Raw genomic sequence first — 24,976 nt, 5'->3', positions numbered from 1 at the left:
TCCATCATCCCGTACCTGTACAACACATTCAGTGATTTTCACCTCTCATCACAGACATCTGTCCCCAGTTTAACTGAGTTTTCAGAGTCAGTGGCACATGAAGTCAGCCAGCGCAGGTAATTTCAAAAGTGCTGGTATTTATTGCTCATGTTAATGGCAGAGAGGTTCCTTCCCCTTCTTCCTCTTCTTCCTCCTCTTCTTCTTCTTCTTCTCTTCTCTCCCGACCAGGCATTCCAGGCTTGTTTAAATAAGGCCTGCCTGCCTGGGCGCGGGTGGATTCCCCTCTGGCCCTTTGCCCTTTGACCTAAAGTGCATTCCGTTTGTAAAGTGAGGAATTCCTCTGAAGTTCAGTTAATGGGGTTGAGTTTTTTCATCCTTTGGACTCTGCTCATGCACTCGCCCGGTCGGAAAAGGGGGGAAAACTAGCTCGATGTGCACTCGCCAGGCAGCTGTGACTTACGGATGAGGTCGGTTGTTTATCGGTTAAGAATCGATGTCTCAGATTTGGAGCTTCAATAAAACTGTGTGATAATCCTCTGGGATCATGACGAATTGATTTAATGGAGGATATTGTGGAGCGGACATGGAGCGTGTTGTGTGCTGTACGGGTTGTTCAGCACCTTGAGGCAAACGTTAAATTGGGGCTCTATAAAAGAAATTGGGTGTGAAATCACGAGGTATTATGTGCAGAAGGTTTCCTACATATCAGTTCAAAGATGAAACGAATGTTTTTTTACTTTTGGGATTTACTTTGTGGGACCAGGTGTTCATTTTTTGCTGTCTGTTGCTAAACGTGCACCTGGAAAAGTTATTTTGTAACCCACTTATGGATGGAGCTGTTATTCTTTCAACGTGTTTAATAATCTTGCAAAACACTTGAATAAGAGTAAAGGGGTTCAATTTAGAACAATTTCCAGAACTTGGTTTTGTAAAAAGACTGTTTTTTTTAACATTTGTGTTTTGTTGAAATCAACTTAACTTTTTTTAAATACTGAAGAAGTACGAACTGTAAATTCAACCTTTTCTTCTGACCTCATCAGAAGCAAACATGTAGAAAAGTATTAAAGCGGTAACACTTACCCACAAATGAGAAGTATTGCTATTACACCGAATAACCAAATATTTCATGTTCATGTTACTTATGCGTGAACATTTATATTTCCTTTTATTTGCCAAAAAGTCATTCACACACAAAGAAATCTGCAGCATGTTACTGATGAGAGGTTTAACCGCTTATTAGACCTCTTATGAACAAACTGTTGTAAAACTCCAACAACAGAAATCCAATTATTTTGAAGGGGTTGTGCGGCGTATGTGCTTTTACCACCAATCACACATACAGAGCATATGAAAATATGTTGTGTTTCACTTTAGAAGTACTGTGACTATACAGCTTAACATCATCAGTTCAAAAAACATGTTTATTGTCTGGAAAAGTCATGAAGCATCATGCTGATAAAATAAGTTTTTTGAGCTGTTAACGATCACCTGGGGGGGGGGGGTTATTAAAGGCAAAGAAGGAAAGAAATGTCACGTTTATTGACTTATTGTTTTACATATCCTGCTCAATGAATTTCTGAGCCTTTGGACGTCAAAATATCGACACGTCTCATCACCTTTCCCAGGTTAAACACATGGGTAATGGAGAGCTCACCAGAGCTCCTGGGTGGAGAAGTGTATCTGAAGATGGACCCTGGGTGGAGGTTCTTCTGCTCTCGTGCTTTAGGAGCCCTGTGGACTGTTGGAGACGCTGTAAAAGGCTGTGCCACCCACACAGCTGGAATGTCATGCATGCAGTCCATAGAGTCTGTTTCAAGAGGGAGGCAGTGGGGGGAGGAGGGGAGCCCTCTTTGGAAGAGCCAGGGTGCACGGGGGGTGGGCTCTGCGCTCAAGGTGGGGTCTACTACTATTACTACTTCATGAAAAAGATGAAGCAGAAAACTCTCTGCCCACCCCCCCTCTCAAAAAAAAACTTCTCCATTAACCTTTTTTTTTTTCTTGTGGTGGTGGGAAATTATCAATGACGATCCATCACGGTTGTTTGGTCTTTGGCCGATGAGAGGAAGGAGGGGAAATGTGGAGAGAGACGTGAGATGGAGGGATGGGGGTTGGGAGAGGTTAAAGGCCAGAGGAAGAAAGGAGGTACATTTTCGGAGGATGGGAGGTTGGAAAAAAACAGAGGGAACAATAACTCCCATGTTTAAAAGGGTTTTTTTTTCTCAGCCCCCATGACACCTCACACAGGCAGCAGTTTAAAGTCAGGCCGTTCAGCAGGGAGTGGTGCTTTGTGGCTCTTTCCCCCTCAGGCTCACTTTCAGAAGAAAGGCTCTCCAAAACATTTATTTTTTTGTCTCTTTTCATTGTTTATCTGAGCTGCTTTCAACAAGGTATACTTCCAAATACTTTTTCATCAATATATCTTCTACATGTTCCTGTAGATCAAACCTGATTGACCACATCCCAGCTGCTGCTGTCTTTGTTCTGTAAATACAAAATGTTTTTCCAAAAACCTTGAATGAAAATGCCACCAAACAGGAAGAAAAAGTCAAACAAAACATAATTGTTCAACTTGAAAACACATGATTACAATCCTTTAAAATACATGTGATGAAATGAGCCGATTTAGTTGGTTAACATTAGTTATTTATATTTCAGGAGTATATTTAAAGTATGCTAAGAAAGTACTTATTCCAACTATACTACTGGTATTGAGATTGTAGGCCTTGTTCACTAAAAGTTGTGTTTTCAACAGCAGTGAAATACATTTACTTGCATTACTGTCAATGTACTTTATGCATTATAAATGTATTGTTTGATTTTAAAATATGACAGTTGTGATTATTGAATTTGGCAAACTCCATGAAAATAAGCCAAATCTGGCATTTCAATCAGGAAATAGTTTAAGTGGATCTCTGTGAGAACAGGCACATTTCAGAATCAATCATGAGTATTTTTAAATGTTTTGCCAACAATTCATTTCTAGTTATTTAATGGCTGTTTGATTTTCCTTTTTTAAAGAATGAAAAACATTCAATTTGAATTCAATACATTTGAACGTCAAGGTTTAACTGAAAAGCAATGCAAAAGGATTTGAATGCATTTGTGAATTAGAAAAAGGAAAAATGTTTCATTATCTGATTTATCTCTTTTAATTGGATAATGTTTTATTTAAAAGTGTAAATGTATAATTGCTTTGACATTTGAATCACACAAATCTGATGCAAAATCTGAGTGTATCTCTAGCTACTTTTTAGTAGATAAACAAACATTTGTGATGAACTTTTATTGAGTTTATTCTATTTTAAAGCCCAAAAAAAACATATTAACAACCAGTCATTTCAACAAATCAACTACTCATATTTTACATTAGTTATCGTGCATGTGTTACTTCTTCCATTGTGGAATGATTTCAACAAACATGTGTTGTTGAAAGGAAAAGCAACTAAAATCATTGAACTTCTGTAATCCTTTTAAAATACTTTTTATTAACTTCTTAAACATTTTGAAGGTTTTAAAGGAAATCTGGAAGTATGTTCTAGTAGCTAGGATTCCTTTTTATTCTCTATGAAAGCAGATATTAAATAAGCTAATGCTAAATACTTTCACCCATTTAATAAACACTTTATGAAATTGTTTTAGCTCCGAAATTATTCTCATATAATGTGCAAATTATCGACAGTTATTTAATTTTCACATAATGGATTCTTATTTCCACAGTATGAACACCTCATCCTGCTTTTTTGCTTCTCTGTGAAGATAAATACTGATAATCAGTGATTTTAAATGTTCATGAGGTGTATTTCAGATGCATTCAATAACCTTATTATTCAGGCACTTAAGCAGGAATCAACATTTCTGTCTGTTTTTTCATTAGTTTATTTTTTATTATTTATGAGCAAAGGAAAAAGAGTTCCAGCTGCGGTTATGAAAACAGAAGATATAATAAAACTAAATGTCCGTTTCAGAAGTCTTAACTTCACTTTGGTGTCAAACACTTTGACACTTTGAGTCGAGTTTGATGAGAGTATTTTTGTAGGATGCAGAGGGGGCTGCTCCAAACCTTCACTGGATCCATCACGCCCCGCCTTGCATCAAACTTTTCTTTTTCTTTTTTTGCCGACTGGCTACACAATCAGATCCCTTCTGAGTGGGCTGCAGTCGGGTGGGTTATGAGGGGAGTAAAAAGTGGGCCCTCTCCCACTGGATAATGCCATTATTTCAGCTCCTCTGGCCAAGAATGCCAAATTTCACAGCCCGCTACTCCTCTCTGTGCGTCAATCAAAGCTTCGCAAGGGGCCGAGGCGCCCTTTGGGTCCGCCTCCAGCACCGTGTGATCTGATCCGACCATTGATCCCTCACAACCCTTATCATACGGGCTCACTCTGCGTGCTCAAATCGGGATCTTTGTCTAACTTCAACAACCATTTCGTCTTTTCCGTAGTTGACTTTAATTATCATTGTATAAAGTTCGCTTATAATGCGCAATTAGAGACATATAGATCGGAATCAAGCGCCAACTACGCCTCCATTTCTATATTTCTATTAAAATAGAAATATAGAAAAATCCTTTAAATCGATCCCTATCAAGGCCTGATCCGCGCCTGCGTGAGAAGATAAACCGGGTTTAGTCCATATTTGAACTAATGAACAGTGTAACCGTCCCTCCGGAGGCCAATTAAAGGCTAATTATAATCTCCATTGTAAATGCACAAAAGGTTTTTGCGCTAAAAAGTAAATACAATAATTAGTGGTCAAGTATCTAGATACAGTCGGTGGAGGGGGGGGGGGGGGGGGGGAGCGAAATTTGTGAATGGGACACAGTTAATCAGGTATTCGTTGAACGGTGTGACGCTTCCCCGCGCGCAGCCAATCCCGCGCGCGCTGGAAATGTTGAACACGCCGAAACCAAACCAATGGCTCATCATATAGCAAAGACTAGCGCAAGAAGAGGCCAATCAGCGGGAGGCATGCAAACGAGGAATTTGCTCCGACAGGCTCTGAATGTCAACTAGTCAAAGATGGAGTCCGGATCCGAGAGGCCGTGTGCTTGTGCATGAAGACTTGCGATTTTTTTTTTTCTGACTCTTCGAGCTCCGCACATTTGATCTCCAGTCGCTCGCATCCGTTCAGGAACGAAGACGCGAATCCACGAAGCCGCGGGCCGCGAAGAGTGGTTTGTGGAGAGGGTCGCTTTTCTTTGTTTTATGGACAACTTTTTCCCTTCTCTTTTTTTGTTGTTGCCTATAACGGATTGTCCCTCCCTTGGCTAGATACTATTCATGCTTTGGAAGGAGGAGGTGGTTGTGCAGAGGGAGGAAGGGAAGGGGGAGGGTGTCCACTGTGAGGAGTAGCCTATTTTGCGTAAATTGTCAGGAGCACAGTGCAAACTTGGAAGTTGCACAGGTCGAGATGCGAAGATTGTGTGTTTATTCATGCGACCGAAGGGAAGGGAACAGCGGTAAGAGTTAAGAGTCGATCCCGCGCGCTGCGCATCTGGAAGCTCGCTTCAAAACTTGATCAGGACACGATTTAACGTCTGGAGGGATAAACAGGTCCTGCGCCTTTTTTTGGGGGGGGGGGGCTGTTATCGTAATGTAACGTGTCTCTGAGGGGGACATTTCCACGATGCTGGCGTGTGTGCACACGCGTGTGTTTGCAGCCTGTAGACTGTTGTGCAATCTAACAAGTCGTCAGTATTGTACGATGGGCTCGTGAGCTGGCAGGAATGGCTTGCAGAGCAGTTCCAGTGCTTCTAACGTGAAGAAGGCGTAGAGGCCGCTCACGGTGATATATGGTGGAGAAAAGCGTTCAAGAACAGGTAAAAAAAAAACTGAAAAAACGGAACACCTTGGTGTGTTTTATAAGAATAATGGGCGAGATCAGACACGCGGAAGCTGCATGGTGTTCTATAGGGTCACAGCGTCCCTTTTTTTCCTTTCATGGTATAGATTGTGTATGTTGTGTAACAACGCGTTGATTGTGCAAACTTGCAGGACATCCTCTGCTCTTGTTTTCCGCGTTGTTGGAGCCAGTTGTTTAGTGATTTTACTGTAAAACAAAAATGGAACTTTTTCTGAAGTTCTTTTTTTGTTGTTTCTCTGTTTATTGAAGTAATCAATGAATGTATTTCGTCGGAGCCTGCTTGTGTTTGTTTTCTGCGGTCATTCCAAAGGGAGAATTATAATACTTTAATTATTTAAAAAAACAAAACATGTATTTGATATTTTAGGTAGGGAGGGGGCAACGTGAGTTATCTGAAAGCTTTGGGAGTGTGTCTCTCCCCCCTCCTTGTCTCCAACCTCCCATTTCTCCCCCCAAATTAAAATGCATGTCATTCAGAGAATAGTATGGGCCCACATGCTGGGAAATACCCATTCTCCCAGGGTGAGAGTAACCAATGCTGCTTAATTTAGGAAGTTTAACTCCACCTCTGAAAAGTTACATTGTTAAACTGTAGTATCCCGTCCGGCTCTTAATGGGCTGATTTTGTTCAGTAACATTTCCAAAAAAACGAAAGTTTGCAAACTTAAAAATCCTGTTTGACTATATAGTGTTTATTTCAAAATAAAAGACCACAAGAGTTTATAATTGGTGTAAAAAAAAGTTTGAGTAAATAGTGGCTTTTTGAGTCAGAATGAGCAGTGGAGTCTGATGGTGCATGTTGTTGTCCACTGCCCTTTTTCTGTTGCACTACTGGACATTGAGAAGAGCAGTGCAATATTAAAAGGGCATTGGCTGATGAAACAGTGACACACACCTTCCTTAACTGCCTTAACACTTAACCTGGTGCTGTGTGTGTGTGTGTGCGTGTGTGTGTGTGTGCGTGTGTGTGTGTGTGTGTGTGAACAACAATGTCTTTACTAACTCTTAAAGTGGAAAACGATCTCAACTTTGTCATTGTGCTTTATTTTGTAGCAGTTGAGATAAAAAAATGTATTTAATATAAGTTAAATTTAAAGTCGAACTCTTTCTTTCTGTTTTTTAAACACCATCTAACATTCCAATCAGACAAACAGCATTGTTGCTTATTTAAATGTAATTGGATTTTGGCAGTAAAGAATGGCTGACACATGCTGAGGTCAGCTGCTTTGACAATGTTGCACTACTGTACCATCCATTCTAGCAGTGCAATAGTATTGTCATAGCATTTGGCCTCAGCTCACACTAAACTGGTGCTAAAGAGCTCGTTTCAAACGAGTCTGTGTAGAAGTGGAGCCGATGACTGATAGCAGGTGATGGCGCAGCGCAACCCCCCCCCCCCTAAACTGTTTACCCACTTCTGTATTTACAGAAGAGTTTACACACATTTGAAGGCTGACCAGCGCCTCATGACCTAAATTTAAAGGATAGAAGTGCATTGAACAGATGTGCACTTTAAAGGAAGAAAACTAATTACATAATGCTTTTTCCAAAATAGATTTTTGTCCCATCTTTTGTGGTGGTGCATTGATTGGGAGCCATCATTTACCCACCTTTTTTATTTTACGCCACAGCTCATGAACAATGGGGCTAATTACGTGAAGTGACCACCAGAAGGGCAATAGGTCAGGACGCAACTGAAACTTTTCCATTATCTGAACTGGATTTTCAAGGATGAATTCACTGGTAAAATCCGTGTTTTGTTTGTTTGTTTTTTGATGGAAGTCAGTTTGCTGGGTTTATTTTCCTGTGTGTTGTTTTGTCGTCACACCAAACACTGTGACGATGTGTATCAGTGTGCTGATGTAAAATAAGCAGATGGAGAAAAAAGAAAGAAGTGGGCGGGTGAGGTCGATGTGTGTTTTTGAGCATCCTCAGTGGTAGCAGGTCGATGGGGGGAGGGGAGGAATGTAGGGAGCAAGGCCCTCTCTTCCCCCTCGCGTTTTGCCTTCTCTTCTGTCTCTCTTTCTTTCCGTGTTGAGATTAGGTGTTACTGCTCCCGTGTGTGTGTGTGTGTGTGTGTGTGTGTGCGCCCCCCCCCCCCCCCCCCCCCCCCCCCCACACACACACACACACACACACAGTGTTTGAACCGTAAAGTAAGCGAGTAAAGAGCTCTGTTTGTTTTGATGACTGTCAGCAGGCCCCTCCGGGTGGAAATGTTTAACCACACAGTCCAGTTTGCTGTTGCAAACTGCAAAAGGACACAAGTAATAAAAACAGAAAGATCTTCTAGGCACTGTTGCAAATTAGTGTTTCAGGTGAAAGAGTGGCTGTGGTGTATTAAACCCAGTTTGTCTGTCTGGGTGTAAAAAAAAAAGAAAAAAGTAGTTTTTAATTTTAGAAGATGTAAAAGTGCATTTATGTGATTGCACACCGAAGGGAAGGCAAAAAGGAGACCTCAGTCACTTGGCTGTGTGAAATTCTCCCTGAGTAAAGAACGTGACTTGTTTAGGCTTGCTTGCAATGCTTGCTGGGAAATCCTGGAATGTGTGGATGGGGGACGGTGGTGCTTCTGCAGTTATCTGACTGCATAGAGCAGCAAGTATCCTGCAATGAAACCCAACATGTCAGCGGCGCTTTCCTGAGCAGCTTTTTCATGTGCAGATAAAACTACAGAGAATACAAGCTAGTGAGATAATGGCATCTGCATTTCATTAAACACATAAAATAAACCGCTACGCATGACATGTTTTTGTTTCTTTCCTTTTGTGACGTGTCATTGACCCTGCTGTTCGTGACTGGGTGTGTTTTCATTAAGCTTTTTTTTTTTTAAAGCACGTTTGAATTCACTGTTAGACAATTTGTTGGAAAGAAAAGCTGAACTGTCATTCAAAACATATGATTTTAATATGGAATAAAAAAGTTAAGTGTGTGTATATATGTTTCGAATTACTTTTGTGGTTTATGTAACGTGTCATGAAAGAATGTTGCTGGTCATTTTCTCTGCAACTTCTATCTGAATAAAGATGAATAATTAAAGTTTTCAATTTCTCACTGTTTTCTGGAAAAAACGAGTTAAATTCAATGTTTAAAATAAATAAATTGACGATCAGATGTAAAAAAGAATCTTCTATCTATCTATATATATATATATATATATATATATATATATATATATATATATTCACAATCTGAGACCTTTATGCCAAATGGAATATTGCATTAAAGAATTGGAAAACTGAAAAAAAACAAGAACGGTATTCCTCCATAAAAATGTGCGTATATCTTATATTGTTAAAACATTGAAATTCCAGGCCTAGTAACGGCCTGCTCGCTTCAGAAAAAGCAGTGCAAATATATCATCACAGTGTGAAAGAGTGAATCTTTACTGTTCTAAGATCAGTTTTGATTAAATACACTCAATAACTGTCTGATTTTAAACCTCAATATATGTATTAATTCCTGTAAGTACAGCCAAACTTTGTTCAAACACACACGACTTTATTTTGACATCTGAGGGAATTTACAAATAATCCAGAACATAATTTTGGGAAAATATTAAAAAAAGAATGATGTTACGTTCATCTACAATATGCCTGTTTGATATAATGGCTCAGAAAATAACAAGTTGAAAAGGTTTACAAAGCTGAGTGTTTGGTGTCTTCCGTGAACACGAATAGCATAAATCGTTTGCATTGTTAATAAAAAAGCCACAACATAAAATGCTTTTTTGAATATTTTAGAAGAATATGAAGCCATAACTGACTCAGTTTCTTCTTGAACTTTAATATTTACACTGAGACGATCACTATGACGTCCTTTACCAAAATGTTTCCTCGTGTTTTCTGATACATTCATTTGAAGTTGTGTTCAGGGATGGACATCAACACCTCCTCTTCCTCCTCCGTGTTAATATCATGATCAGAAGTGTGATCATACTGTGTTATTAAAGTAAGCAGATATGTCAGCAGAGTGACATGTAGGTGAAACTCTAAACAACAGCACAGAGAACCTGATACTTGTCACACTCGTCTGGTGTCAGGCTGATCATTCAGCTTGGCAGTGGAGGCTTAATGCCGTCCAAAGGACACGACATGTAGCACAGAATCAAAGGTCTGACTGCATGTTCAGCACAATTAAAAAACGAAAGTTGAAGTCATTAACTGCACCAAAAAAAAAAGATGGGGACTTGTATTACAATGTTACATCAAACATCTGAGGAAGCTGAGGATTCTAACTGGGTGGCTCCTTATTTAGACTTGCCTGGAATGTTCGATTTGAAAGAACAATAGATTCTCACACATTTATATGAATCGTGTCAAGATGTCCAGAGAAATGCTCGAACAGTCCGCACTTGAAAATGATTTCTCAATTTGTTCAAATCTTTCTCATTTTAGTAAACACAATAAGTAGATTCAGCACGGCACCTGACTGTTAGTATTGTGTTCTCTTCTGTTTTCCCTCCCATGAGTTTAAGCCAAAGTTGAAGGTCTTTCCTGACATCAATGGATCATATCAAATGTCAAATGTGAGACTGATGCTATGTTTGTGTTGGTGTTTGTGCAGAGTGAAATGTGGGGCAGATGTGTCTCTCCACAGGAGCACAGCAGGAAAACAGCGATCCTGCGCACACACACTTCAGCCCTGCAAGAACACCAACACTTTTTCTCACGCATGATCAGGACTGATACACAGCAATGAACAGAGAGAGACACATATTCCTCTCAGCTGTCTCTTCATTAAGGTTCGGCTCTGGTGGGAGCAGCACTCTCAGAGCCGAAGAGAGAACAAGAGGGAGGTGCAGAGTGTGTGTACAGTTAGTACTTCACAGGTGTGTGTGTGTGTGCGTGTGTGTGTGTGATGAGCTGCTGTATTTGCTGTTTTTGGAGCACGTATTTTAATGGACTTTATTGTAAACACAGTGATTCCTGTCATCGTGTTTCAAGAGACAAATCTTTGTTGAGTCAGATAAAACAGTTTTCACTTCTTTATGGTTTTCAGCCAGTTCTCACACATACACACACGCACACACACACGCGTATAGAGACGGATCTGACCTGAGTCTGTTGAAGAGGGGATTCTCTGCCATCCAGTGGACAACAGATGTAGTACAAAAGAACAACTTCGAAGGGTCTGTTCACACAAACACAATTCAAGTATATTTCTGAACTTGCTTTTAGAACCTCTTATTTGATCAGGTTGTGCGTCACGTGTGTTCTTGAGATTTCCAGTTTGAAAAACTCAACAGCAACGTGTCTTTCCCGAAACAGTGTCCTGGTTACTCTGAATAATCCACAGACCTCTGCGTGACCAATTTGCATTGGAACTACTTTCTGCAAAATAAATGGCCCTCATGAAAATGTCCATTGTGCCACTAACACAGTGGTAAAATGATTGTGTGAGGAGGTCAATCCCCAAATCTCGTTGCATGGCATAGCACTTCACATCCACACGATGGAGCAATAGGTTAGTTTATTTTCTTTAGTCAAGGAGGCACGTCATGGCTGCAACAAAACTTTTATACAAGCGCAGGTGCAAACAGTCACCTTCATCAGTTAAAAGATGAATTTGAGCATTCCTCTTCACGTGTTCTTCTTCTGAAACATGTCGGCCAGCTGTGTCCAGCACTGCGAGAGAGAAACGACAATAAACCACCAACAACATTCAGTCCAGAACAAGAGCAATTTTGCTCCAACATAATGATAAAAACCTTAGTTTCTGCTCATCTTGACAATGTTGTTGGTGCGAGCGAGCTCTGATGAGGCAAAGTCAGCTGCGTGTTTGGCCGCTGATTCGTGGGGCATCTGAAAGAGTTCATGAGTGAGATGAAGAATGAGCTTCATGATAAATTATGAAAGAACGCAGACTTGTTTTCTGTGCAGGCATGTGTATGGACGGGGGGGGGGCTGACCAGGACTGGGGGCGCCATGAAGAGGTAATTAAAGGGGTAGTGCAGCAGGTTGATGCAGGTGGAGGAGTATAGATCAGCATAACGCAGCAGCTGGCTGGCGAACAGCGTCTGTCTGGCGCCGCTGCGCAGTAGGCTGCCCATCTGGCCGTAAGACATGTCCATTCTGTAGGTCAGCACCTGCAGACGCAGACAACAAACCACATCAGCAGAAACACCTGGACTGAGTGTTTAACTGTTTTGTTTTTGTATTGCAATTGCCAAGAGACAAAAACTATCACTAACTGTTCTCGCCTCATCTGTTGACCAAGTATGCTAAACCTTTGTCCATGTGAAGTTTAGACGTGCTGGAATATTTTGAATGACCGAAGCTGTGTGTTGAACCCCTGTGTATAACTTCCTGGAAAAAAAAACAAAAAACTTGGGTTTTGATATGCAGAGCTCACCTTCATTCTGGTCTGAATGGCCCGGATGTCGGGACACTCCTGACTGCCGCTGTCCAGGTGCCTTGAGACGACCAACACAAAAACAGTTCAGTCGTTGCTTCATGTGAATGTGATGTCATAGGTCTTGTAGAAAGTGAACAATTAAATCCTGATGTCATGGCAATAACGTCAGTAAAACATTGCAAGCGTTAAGTGTCACATGTTGCAACTTAAAAACCAACAACTAATATTTTAGAATCAATCAATTATTTGTTATCACTAATACATGATGATTTGTTTGTTTTCCTGAACATTTTTACATTCCCTACAGCAGATGATGATATAGAAATTATGAATTACTGAAAGTATACTTCAGTAATGACTTTACAAATGATATAATAATGTTTTATACTGTTAGACAATTCATTTTCAGGGTATAATTGACAAATCATAGATGATAGTGAATTCATCAATTTCACTTTTCATGAGTAATTCATGAGTTCAGGTGCAGTTTCTAAACTTGTTCATATAACAAGACCAGAAGAACTCACTTGTAAAGTTCGGCTAAGAAGACGTCGAGACATTTGAGCTCCTCGAACAGATCTGCAAAAACCAAGAAAGTCATCAAGAGTTTGAAGTGATCCAAATGAACAGAGAGCAACAATGTTGTCTCCTCGTTCTTACTTTTCTTCTCGTCCCACACTTGCAGCTCCTTGGTGAGCTCCCGTACGACAAGGAAAGTCTTCCAGCCCTGACGCTTCTTCGATTTGAGGATGTCGCCAAAGATGTGGTCGCCGACGTAGAGGATGTCTTTACCTCTGACATCCAGCAGATCACAGATGACGTCCGACGATCCTGCAAAAACAGACGTTTAGGCAAGGAGAGGTTTGATCTGTGTCAGTGCATGTTATGTGTATGTTATGAACACTGCAGGGATGATGCTTTTGCCTAGTCAGGGTAAAATAAAAACAATGAATATATTGAAACTCAGTTGAATCTCACCTCCGGAGTAAACGGCTCCATGTTGAATGTTGCCTGTGTACGTCCCGATCCGAAGCTTTCCTGTGGTCTGCGTCCCAAAATGCAACGTTATTGAAACCTGCCGCGGTGTAAACATTGACATGCACATGAATCTAGAGTACGAGTCTTTTTCATACCGTGTCCACTTGTCTCAGCACTGTCCCCTCTGCAAAGAACAGAGGCTTTTTGCTGTCCACCACGATGAGGTCAAAGAAGGAGTGCCAGGACCTTTTCTCACTTCCAGACTGGAGATGAAGAGAAATGTTCAATTGACGTGATTCAATGACATTTTCTGATTATTCAAAGAAAAAGATGAAATTGTCTTACCGTGGCATTGTTTTCAAGCAGGTAATTCATAATGGCCTTGATGAGGGAGGAGGAAAAACATTTTTGAATGCCTCCACTTTGTTTACATGTAATATGTGGGAAAGAGTGTTTAGTCACTGTATGTTTAGAGGCTCACGTCAGTGTAGCCGTAGTCACTGTTGGTGGCGAGGAAGACCTTGGCCACCACTTTAATGCGGGTCAAGAGTACAGGGAGATTTGGCTGTGAAAAAAACACATTCATTTGTTGATTATTTCAACTTTTCTTTTGTCATTTTGGTGCAATATCTTGTCCGTTTACTCACATCTTTGATGAGGTATTTCTCCAAATTCTTGACAGTTTGTTCCTTCAGGATTCCCTATGCAGCACGCAGATACAGTATAACAGTGAGAGACAAAGTCTGATTATGAACAAGGGGGGAAAAAAACGTTCAAAAGAGATTTGTTCATTTAATTCACCGTGTCGTGAATAAAGTCCATTGTGTCTCGAACATTCTGGGACATGCTTCTGTAGGACATGAACAAGTCGCCGTGCTGGAAACCTTTCAGGAGGCTGGGAGAAATTCAACAGCAGATAAAGAGCGGTGAAGTTTAATGACTGATTCAACGGTTCATTTATAATTCATTTACAAAAAAACGAAAAGGAACAGTCAAGCTTTTATGAGGTGAACACGTCAACTCACTTTGTGTATCTGGGGCATCTGGTGTAGAAGTCCACGAGGCATGTGTAGAAGTAAGTCTCTGCAGGGTGCACGAAAACACAGGTTCGTTACACTTTTAAGTTGCTGATATCATAAACAAACGTATACACTTTCCTTTTTTACGTAGGTTTAAACTGCAGACAAATAAGTATTTTATTTATTTGCAATTATCAAGAGTTTGGGGTAGCAAAAAGTACAGACACGAAATATTAATATTGTGTCAAATTCAACATTCCTTCAGGTGCATTGTGTACCTGAAAGATTGAAGAGAGTGTTAAGAATGTAGAAGCGGTCGGTGTCGTCTCTTTGAATGAAGTTGTTGGGGTAGTAGCTGTGAATGTCTTCTCTGTGGAACACAACACGGATCAATACTGCAAACACACGCTAACTGACCGCCTGGAAACAAATGTGCTCATTTTGGGTTCCAGGGTTGTGAAAATTGTATGATAATCTATTAAAAACAAACTAAATTAGACAAAGTCATGTTTATTTCTTTTTCACACCTTGTTGAGATGGCTTTTATCGATTGAACATGTTGTGTTGTTATCTCTATATGTGTCTGATCTCACCTGAGTTTACAGGTGGAGATGTCCACTTAAACCACGGTTCAACAACACTTCTGTCATGTATTCTCTAAGGAGTTTGACTTTACCCATTGAGGAAGTGGAAGCCATGACTGCAGACTAAAATATTCCCATTTGAATCCACCTTCAGGAGTTTCCCGAATGTGGTGTCGATCACTAAACCGCTGAGGGGGGAGAAAAAAGAAATAAAAGGGGTTATCATGACACGACATGAACTGTCAGATGAAGCAGTTATTAAGGAGGCAACTATGTTTATTTCAGTGCTGCAGCGAGTGATTATTTTATTTATCAACCAACCTGATGATTAGTTTTTGGGAGAATTGATTGAAACATGATATAGTGAAAATTGCCCGGCATTTTGTCAGCCTTTTTTTCGAGTTTTATTTTGATTTAATTGTTTGTTCATGAATTTGCCTACAGACCCCCGTTGAAAACAAGAAGTTGAATTAAAGGGGTGTATCCTTAAACTTACAAATGTAACAAATAGTTATCTTTGCGAAAAAACAATTATTTAAAAAATATGTTACATCATTCGTACAATATATCAACTTGTGTCTTTCTCAAATTGTGTTTCCCGGACAAGAGACAAAGAAAGAAAAATTGCTTTAATTTCATCTTCTATTTCCAGTACCTCAGATGCATTCACTACTTCACTGTTGCATGCTCCTCAGTTAGCGAGGCAGATTTAAAACCAACCGTGTGGGGAAGCTGGGGTCGTATGTGTAGCGTAGAAGCTCATGAGGGTATCCAACAGACACCATTCTGTCTCTTATCAGCTCAAAGCCGAGGCTCTCGTAGTCAGGGGACTTATACACTGTAACACACACACACACACACACACACACACAAGCATCATCAGCATAAAGTCAGTGAATCTTGCCCAGCCAATTAAAGAGAAACTCCTGAAGGAGTAAAGAATCAGATACGACAGAGTTCTAATCTATAACCTCCTCATTGTGTCACAGAACTTCACACACACAAAGGTCTTCCTGTTGCATACCTGCCATCGTGTAGTCCATGTCAAATCCATAGCACTGGATGTTTTCCAGGGTCACACTTCTGTTGGCGAACACCCTGTGACGAAACACAACACACAAGCTGAAGTCTACAGACACTTGACCAAACATCTTTGAGCAATAGACCTAATGGGTTCATTGCACAAGACTGATGAGGTTTATTCAGGATTGGTATGCTGTGTAGTACTTGTTTGCGTCCGTTTTTACTCAGAGGTTGACAGCAGGGGTGGAGCTGGGTGGACGGTAGAGATGTTATCATGACCTCAACTATCTCCACCACTGTTTCAAATAAATTACAAGTAAAAGGATCCAGGCTGTGTTTTCTAACAGACTGTTGTGTTGACTGGTGTAACTGTACATGGTTTCCATTGGCACTTGCTCCCAGATGCTGCTCTTTATCAGTGACACCCTGACAGAGAGAGGGAAGCTTATCTGTAGCACCTCCAGTCTGCACGGCCCCAGTGCCATCCTTCCCTAACAGCTCATAGATATAAGGTTACTGTAAATAATTAACCGGCAAGCTCTTGTTTTTTTAAGCTGTGTTGAGCGATTGAGGATGTGTCTGTGTGTTTCTGATGCAGGAGCGCTCATTGTAGAGTGGCTGCTGATTAAAGTATCTTGCGATGGGGTGCAAACCGTCAGAGGATGAAGTTGAGGATGTACAGAAAGCACTTGTGACAAACACCAATTCTTCTAAATAGTAGGCGAGCCTTAGTATGATGACTTGTTAATAAAGTAGCTCCTGACCTGATTTTGTGACCAATTAGATACAGAAATTACAACAACAACAAATGACAAAACTTGTGAAAGTGTTATGTTCGTGAAAGCAGTAGTGCTGTTGTTAACTTTAGAGCACAACAATGTCTTCCATTGATATAATCGAATGGACTCACGTTTGGTCAAAGCTTGTCTTCGCTTTGGGCTCATCAGAGGAGATGCTGCGATCTGAGTCCATTTCGCCCTTCAAATGTTCAGCAAACCTCCTGTGAGTTGTATTCACATGCAGCTGCTGTCTGCGTCTCGGCACTTTTTGCAGCCTAATTTCACCCACATTTTGAAGGCGTGGACGTGCGTGTTTTTCTCTATTTCATACGCAGTCTGAAACTCCTCCCTGTGGCTATTTGCTGGTTGCTGACGTAAACAGAGACGCATCCAAACCTCTCGCCTTTAGCATTTGTCACGCACTCGTCCTGCAAGACATTTGGCTTTGAAGATGTAGATTGTGTTATCGGACGCGCACACATGTGCCGGCGCTGCACGCCTGCGTAATCTAGAAGTGTCCCGATGAAAGTCAGTCCCGCTTTGACCCGAGCAGCAAAACATGTCAGATAATTGAATCGTTTGTCTTTTAGTTTCACATAAAGCTGTACTGCACAAGTACAGAAGTGTTGTCAGCAACATGTACGCTAGTATAAAATACTATAAAACATATTGTGTCATTAAAACTATCTACAGGTATGTGGAGCAGAACCAAACCAAAAGTAAAGATGTGTATGCACCTTCAAAGGCCTGTCTTCATGATATCACGAGAAAAGGCTTTGCTGATTTAGGGGAGATTGAAGACTATCTTGTGTTTTATTGTTCACCGTGTGATGATTTAAAGGCTTCACTTTGTACATCTTAATGTCTGATAAGTTATTCTTTATTTTTACTTGTTTATTTCTTTAAGTTTTGGAGACAACGTTCTTTCTTTACAGTGTACTATTTTATGTAAGAAGTTATCGCATTTTCTGACAGCTGTTGTTTCACCACTGTTTGTGTCTGTGAGCCCTTGTGGACAGGGACCGATATGTGCATGATTTTAAAAATGACGTTATTAACCAACTGCACTTTACAGTATTCGGCATGTACTGTTGTTGTAAGATTACTACATATTATAATAAAGGATTATAATAACAAATGCAAAGGTGTTTAAACTGATAGTGTTGCGAATCTATAACATGTATTTTATGATGACAGTTATTAAAATAGGCTATTGATCTTCAGGGTAAAGCAGTACAGCCAGCTGTAAACACAAACTACTAGCCAGAGCATATACCATGGAGACCCCACTGATAACCAAAGATAAAGATGAACACGCGTTGTTTGCCTGAGTTTAAAAATAAGAGTTTACACTGAAACACAAAGGAACACACGCAAAATAATGTCACAATGAAAGCAGTCAGAAAGAAAGACCAGACATAAAAGACAGTGAAGCCACCTTTATTAATGTGGTGCTGCATTGTTCACATAGCTGACTTTATCAAATTGACTGTAATTATATGATTAAACTATATGAGCTTTATCTTGTATTTGAATTTAAATCATCTCTTTGTGATATAACATGACCTCTTCAAGCTAAATGTTTGCCCTTTGAAACTTCATGACCAGGCAAAAAAATGATCACAGTTTAGTGTCGTCTGTTCGGTTTCCGTCGAGTTTCTGTTCAGCGGATATTTTTGCTCTGCGATCTCTCTCCTCCAGATTTACAGCGCATCCTCTGAAACTCCACAGCAATCTCCAGCGCTGTCAGATTCCTGGTCTCAGGGACGTTAAACTTCACGTACGGCGCACAGGTGGAGCAGAAAAACAGGAATATGAGAAAACAAAAGTATAGCAGTTTCTCCTGGAAAGAAAGCATGTTTGGGGACATTTATGAATCAGATTGAGTGAAGCATTTCATTCTGAGTTCACCTGAATGATCATGAATAATTGTGTCTACTGGCCTCTCGTTCATGTAGATAATAATGTGCTTACCACTAAGAAAGGGAAAAGTATCCCCATCAAAAACACGAGTGTCCAGATAATAATGCAGGCCAAGGTGTTTCCAGCCGATTTGAACGACTGAGTTAACATTTCAGATGGAAGAGGAGCTGATACTCCAGCTGAGGGTCAAGAACACAGGAGAGATGTATACACTACAGTAAGATGCAGCCATTGTTGAATACTGACATGGAAATCCTTGATAAATAAGATATTGAGTGACAAACATACCTGGTCCCCCGGCAAAAAAGAAAACAAACAAGAAAATAAGGACCATGCTGCAGTACGGCATCCAGGAAAACTGACTCTGAAGAAAATGAACAGTTGGCTTGCTTGAGTTTATGGGTTATTTGAGTCCATCACTCGTCATCTGTTAACCATCAAAATATGCAGAAATCCATGCTGCTAACAGTGTCTTGTTTTGTGGTGACTCGCTTGCAGGTTCAGAGTGACGGTGAGAAGGATCAGTGTTGCAGACGTTCTCATGAATCCTCTTAACAGCAGGACTTTCTTGCCTGTATTCTCGACAATCGTGAACTGCAATATCAAAGCACATTTACAGCATTCAACCACAGAGGGGAGCTCTAACTATACATTGGGACAGGTATCACAGATGGAGACATCTTTGAGAGAAGAGGAAAGGTTTTTGTTTCATAATTGTTTTCCTAAATCACAAAAGTAAATAGAAAAGCAGGACATCTATAGTCAACATGTCGAAGGGATATTATACTCAAAATTCACCGATGGTCATAGATGTAAATAAATTAAACTTACACAGACTGCAGAGGTGGCCAGCTCACACAGCCCTGTTCCCATGTTGGCGTAACGTAAATGGTGTTCTAGGATTCCTGCCTCACGAAACACATCAAAGGAATAAAGGTACACCTGGAGAGATGTATTTGAATAAGAACCAAATCACATGTTCATTTGAAAGCCCCTTAAATATTGAAATGTATACGTTCACATTCCTAGTTTACCTTTTTATCTAAACATGTACAACAGGTTTCAGTGCAGGGTGCAGTGAGAGGCGGGTAGTGGGGTGTTGTCATGTTTATATTATTTAAAGTAAATACCCTCATTTAAAAGTCTGGTCTGCTTGGAATGGGAAAGTGGGGCTTTTGTGGAAAATGAAGCATTAATTCCAATTTGAGCTTGGTCCCCATATTTTGCGGTTTGACTGTTCAAATCATTCAAAACTCATCAAATAGACATCCGCAATGTAAGAATAAGAGGCATGTGTGTACATCGAAATAAGAGTCATTTAGATTCATCAGGGTTCAGGGTGTCCTGATGAAAACTGAAAGTCTTTTTTTGTTTGACGTTTTTTTAAGTGAGACGATTGATCCCACTCTCGTATCTGCACAGTAAATATGTAGCTACAACGACAGCCGGCAGGAGGTTAGCTTAGCACAAAGACCAGAAACAGGAGGAAACAGCTGGAAGTGTACCATCCTACTAAGGTAATTCATTGTTTGGTATTTAGTTTACTTCATTTGCACAAACGACAAAAAAGGCAGATTCGGTGTTGTTGTAAATTGCAAATTGTCCTTTTGACATTTCACTTTTGGTTGAGTGACCTTTTAGCAGCAGAAAGCTGGGAGACTGTGGCAGGAAGGGCAGGGTGGTGAGCTGGAGTAACGCTGCAATACCATTAAATGCAAGCAGCCAGGGCCACCTCTCCCGTGTACCAAGCAACTCACAGCAAGGGCAATGTCATTATGCAACAATTGAGCTATTACAGTGCAATACAATGACGTGCACACAAACCCTCACTGGTTAAGCGTTTTGTCTCTTTTAAAAGAGACCCATGTTGAAGGGGTAGTACATCCTTGGTCGTATTTTAGCAGTTTTCAGTCCATCGTTCCGATCAATAATATTAACATTATACGGCCTAGTCACTAATCACAGAAGTTATTCATCCAGCCTGGATCAAAGTGGTGGACGGTCTGTGGCTAAAATGCAAAATCTATGTTGAATGTTTGGTCAATATGGTTGACAATCAACTCTGGTCAGACATTTCGTCACACTGTTTTATGGGGTGACTTCAACAGGCCATGCCAAGTAATGTTGCAGTGGGTGAGCAGGCAAGCTTTATGGCAATCAACAATATCCCTACAACTTATATTATAAATATCAACAAGGAATACTGTTATTTTCCCAAAACAGACATTCTTAAGTGTTTTCTTAAGAGTTTGCAGAAAATGTGCTGTGCAGCATACAAGATTTCCTCCCTGTCGCCCCCCTACAGAGAACACACAATGGGTCTTCATGAGACATGTGAGCTGTCATTTGAACCTACCACCCAACCCCTTACTTGACTTACAGTATCCATGACGCTGGCCACCTCACCTGGTCCCCAGCAGATGACCACTGAACTTGCCCAAGGAGAGGAAGGTAGCGGGGGTCACGCCCACCATCCCTCGCAGGTTCTTGGGGGCGCATTCAATAACGTACATGGTGTGAGCTGCAAGATTGACTCCTAGAGGCATACAACAGGGAATCATACATTTTGAGTAAGTAATGTAAAAATACTGTGACAAAGAAATCAAAGGATGAAAAAAATATAGGTTCACCTGAATTGATGCCGTAGAGAACTCGTCCCACAATGATCATCTCAAACGACATGGCTCTTTGGCTCAAGAGCATCAACACAGCTCCATAGCCACACAATTGCAAAACGAAAGGGTTTGCTTGCTGTGGGACAGGAAGACGGAGACTCTGTTAAACCCTGAGGCCAAAACAAAAAGGAAACAAAAGCTAAAACGTAGGTTTGTTGACTTTTCTGTTCATTCCCACTGACCTGCCAAAATTTGAGAGAAGCTGACCGGACACCAGCGACCCCGCTAACCCCCCGATGCAGAACATGGACACGGTGAAGGACCAGATGAGAGAGAGCTGCCACTGGTCCAAGGAGACACTGTATCTCTGTAGACATGTTTGGTTCACCAGCTCCTTTATAAACTGCAATAATCGCATTCGTGGTTTCATTTTAGTTATGCAAACGTAATGTTGCGTATCGAGTGTTTTGAGTCGTCTTTACAGGTGTGTTAAGACAGTTCACCATGATTTATTTTTTGTATTTTACTTGCAGCAGAGGGGGAGGTCATCACAGATGCACAGAATCCATATTGAAATGTCCCACCAATGCCAGTGACAAAAATGGCAGCAATTAAAATGGGGCTGTCTACCTGCAGAAATTAAACATGTGAACAGTTATAATGATAAATGTTATCTTCAATCTTACCTACCAGGAGTGATAAGTATTGTGTTTTAGGTCTGGTTGTTGTCATGTCTGGAGTCTTTTCAAATCAAGTCCACAATAAACTGGTGCAGAGGATGTTTAACTCGCACTGAAATGATTAACTATATACAATCTATGGTGTGTGTGTGTGTGTGTGTGTGTGTGTGCGTGCGTGCAAGTAGAATTGCTGTGTGGATTTGTTTGCTTCAGGATTTTGTTTGATAAAAGACCTGACGCAGACCGTACTAAATAGATTAGAGGATCACTAAAGTCTCTCGGGTTTGTCCTCAAGGGATCATGAATATGTGTACAAAATTGAATGGTAATCCATTCAACACATGGCTAAAACATGCAAAAAACTAATATAACGTTTTCTTTGTGCAGGTAGGAGGATAATAAATCCTTCCACTTTAATGCTATATCTATGAGTTGACTTTCACTTTCATAATGATTTGTCTTGAGTAGTCAACATCATTGAGAATCGCAGGAACAATCATTGCATATTGTCTTTTCCTTTTGGAAATATGTTTTCAGTCTCCACACTGGCTCGTTCTCACGGTGTAAACGGTGCTAGAAGTGCTGGGTTGATTGAATCCCCGTAAGCGTCTGATAAGGCACATGAAGACATCCTGGTGAACAGGCTAAAAAGTGCCACCCTGCTTCTTCAGTGAGGGAGTGAGGGAAACAACAGAGAACAAAGAGAATAATTAGGGCACCGAGATGAGAGTGAGAAATATCGGGATGTGCTTCATTGTGTTTGGGGAGGGTAAAGTGAGACCAGACGCTGATTATAAATGGGAACTGGAGTAAATGCTGCACCTGCCAAAGGCAGGGGAGAAGGATGACTGGTTTTATAGCCACTGAAAACCAAAAGGAAATGGAAAAGCCTGGAATTGCATCACAAAAGAGCCAAGCGAAATCCTCAGTTGTGAAACTGATACATCATATCAAGATCCAACCCTCCACAAGTTACGCCATCCTATTTCTAAAAGACAAAACAGCCCCTCGATGAGGTTGAGGATTTTGTTTTTGATGTTTTTTAGCCTGCTGCTAATGTCAGACAAAGTTACATCACTTGTATAAAACTCCTTACACTGCACATTTGACAAAGATCTGGATCAGTAACAACAATGTACACAAAGACCAGCTGTTCAACTGCAAGTCAGCTGAACATCGTCAACTTCATTGTTGGATTGAAGTTCTTTTGAGCAGCTGGGAGTCTTTGTCAGGCCTCACACTGAGCAAAACACAGATGTGTGTGCTCTTCTTTTTAAAGCTTCCCATCGACCACGCAGTGACTGAAACTGTATCACAATATCTGAACATTACCTGTGCACAGATGGATGCTAATAAAGTGAGGCATAGCAAAGTTGGTAAGGTTTTACTTGTTAAGGCGGAATCTTAAAATTGGCCGTTTGGATACATTGACATTTTCTCGGGTAACTGTAAAACTCTTAATTTCAGTTACATGTCACCATAGGTTATTAATCCCATCTAAATGAAACAGTTTTTGGCTTTGTTTTGAAAATGAGTTAATCAGACCTCCTAGACATGTTCCCATTTCAAGACAACCAACCTTTAGGATGAGTGCAGTACACCGGATCATCCACCTGATGGAGGCACAAACCATTTTGTCACATGGGTGGCTGAGGATAGGCTGTTCAATGTTGCAGGAGGAAGAATGCAAACAGTTACATTTGGCTGGAATTGACTCTGAAATTATCCGGAGACATTTTGTGGCCAGTAGAAGCTCTGATATGCCCTCGGACACCACTTTTGATCACAAAACGTCAAAGTCAAGACATAATTGCTTCACTTCACCATGGAAGTTTGTTTTCTTCCTCGCTCAGTGAGTTTTGGTCATACAGTGATACAGTGTTAAGATATATACTGGTAAAATATGAGTCTTGCTTTCATGAAGACATGACATGTTGTGTGTGTGCAAGTAGCAAGAAGCAGCAAAATTGTTAGCACCACTATGCTCACATGCACCGCTCATTTAGTTGCTTTGTGTTGAGAATGTGTTTCTTGTTGGTAAAAATTCATCATTAGGTTGAACTGAGCTTCTCCCTGTTATGTGGGTATGTAGGATGAATATGTTACTACCTGTTTAACATGTCCTCATGTGGTGTTGTGGTAATTGGTGAGCTGATTGACCATGGTAAATAGTATACCTGCTGAATATCAGCGTGTTGACATTATCATTGTGAGCATGTTAGTATGTTGATGTTTCCATTTCAATTTTGCTCGAAGCACCACACTAATACATTTGATTTGTTATTTGTAAGACTGCTGTGCCTATGTACAGCCTTACAGAGCAGCCAGCACAGCTGTAGTGACCGTCGATATATTTCTGTTGTATTCTATCTGTTGCGAGCCCCCCCGCTTCATGAAAAATGCAACATTACTCACTGGAGTACGTCTTTATTGAAGTCAGCCTGCTACACTCTTTCATAACCTTCCTGGAGACAGACGAGACAAATGTCGCTTCAGCATTGTCATGGGAGCTGTTATTCATTTTTCCATTACAATTGTCAAAATGGCATTTGATGTGATCTTAGCATTCATAGTCTTGCCTTAAACACAGTGTACCTTTTTGTAATATGGTATAGCTAATGGTTAAAGCTCCATCAAGCCATCTTTGACATTTCAAAATTTGATGAGTACTTTTTTCAGGAGAAATCCAGCTGTGACACAGTTCTGCATGAACGAATGAATGCTTGCTGTGAAAAATCTCAGTGAAGCACATTATCAAAGTTTGCCAAAAACATCATCCCTCTTGTATTGACTTTAAATGTGCTATGAGATAGCAGTTGGACCGATGTTCTCTGCATGGCTTCTGAGTCCGACGTCTTTTTTTTCTTTCTTCAGGCCATCACACAAACACTTGGCAGCCGAAACAGACACTTAGAAGGAGTCGTGCCAAACTCCTACGGTCCTCCCAAGTAGACAGAGAGTCATGGCAACGCTTGCTTGATGATGAATAATGAATGGCTGACAGGTTCACTTTACAAGGAGCTGTTCAGGTTCAGACACACACTCAATATATTCTCATTATCTGAGTGTGAACTGCAGTCCAGGCAGGGGGACTTATACGAACTGATGCTTAGACAACTCCTTTAACTCTTTAACGTAGCAAGAGCTAATTACCCT

General features: G+C 40.7%; 2 protein-coding genes across 2 annotated transcripts; both read right to left on the bottom strand.

Annotated features, from left to right (window-relative positions):
- Positions 1-11,319: 11,319 nt before the first annotated feature.
- On the bottom strand, positions 11,320-16,897 carry nt5c2l1 (5'-nucleotidase, cytosolic II, like 1). Its single transcript, XM_079288839.1, has 18 exons — positions 16,734-16,897; positions 15,825-15,898; positions 15,521-15,638; positions 14,893-14,988; positions 14,495-14,586; positions 14,223-14,280; positions 13,999-14,092; positions 13,845-13,898; positions 13,679-13,762; positions 13,543-13,578; positions 13,353-13,460; positions 13,198-13,264; positions 12,880-13,050; positions 12,747-12,798; positions 12,217-12,277; positions 11,774-11,950; positions 11,573-11,666; positions 11,320-11,489 (listed from the first exon to the last, which is right to left on the bottom strand). Exons 1-17 carry the CDS (start codon positions 16,793-16,795, stop codon positions 11,574-11,576), a joined length of 1,497 nt encoding a protein of 498 aa, XP_079144965.1. The 5' UTR covers positions 16,796-16,897; the 3' UTR covers positions 11,320-11,489; position 11,573.
- A 1,368-nt stretch (positions 16,898-18,265) lies between these two features.
- On the bottom strand, positions 18,266-23,453 carry slc2a11l (solute carrier family 2 member 11, like; the record flags this gene model as incomplete). The annotated part of the gene is made up of 12 exons (XM_079289401.1): positions 18,266-18,445; positions 18,577-18,704; positions 18,814-18,889; positions 19,018-19,119; positions 19,357-19,467; positions 19,560-19,567; positions 20,160-20,281; positions 20,932-21,061; positions 21,156-21,276; positions 21,379-21,560; positions 21,668-21,770; positions 23,400-23,453. 12 exons carry the CDS (start codon positions 23,451-23,453, stop codon positions 18,266-18,268), a joined length of 1,317 nt encoding a protein of 438 aa, XP_079145527.1.
- Positions 23,454-24,976: the final 1,523 nt, after the last annotated feature.

This window comes from Melanostigma gelatinosum, assembly GCF_949748355.1.
Source record: "Melanostigma gelatinosum genome assembly, chromosome: 18".
Lineage (NCBI taxonomy): Eukaryota > Metazoa > Chordata > Actinopteri > Perciformes > Zoarcidae > Melanostigma > Melanostigma gelatinosum.
This window is presented reverse-complemented; position numbering and strand designations above follow the sequence as displayed.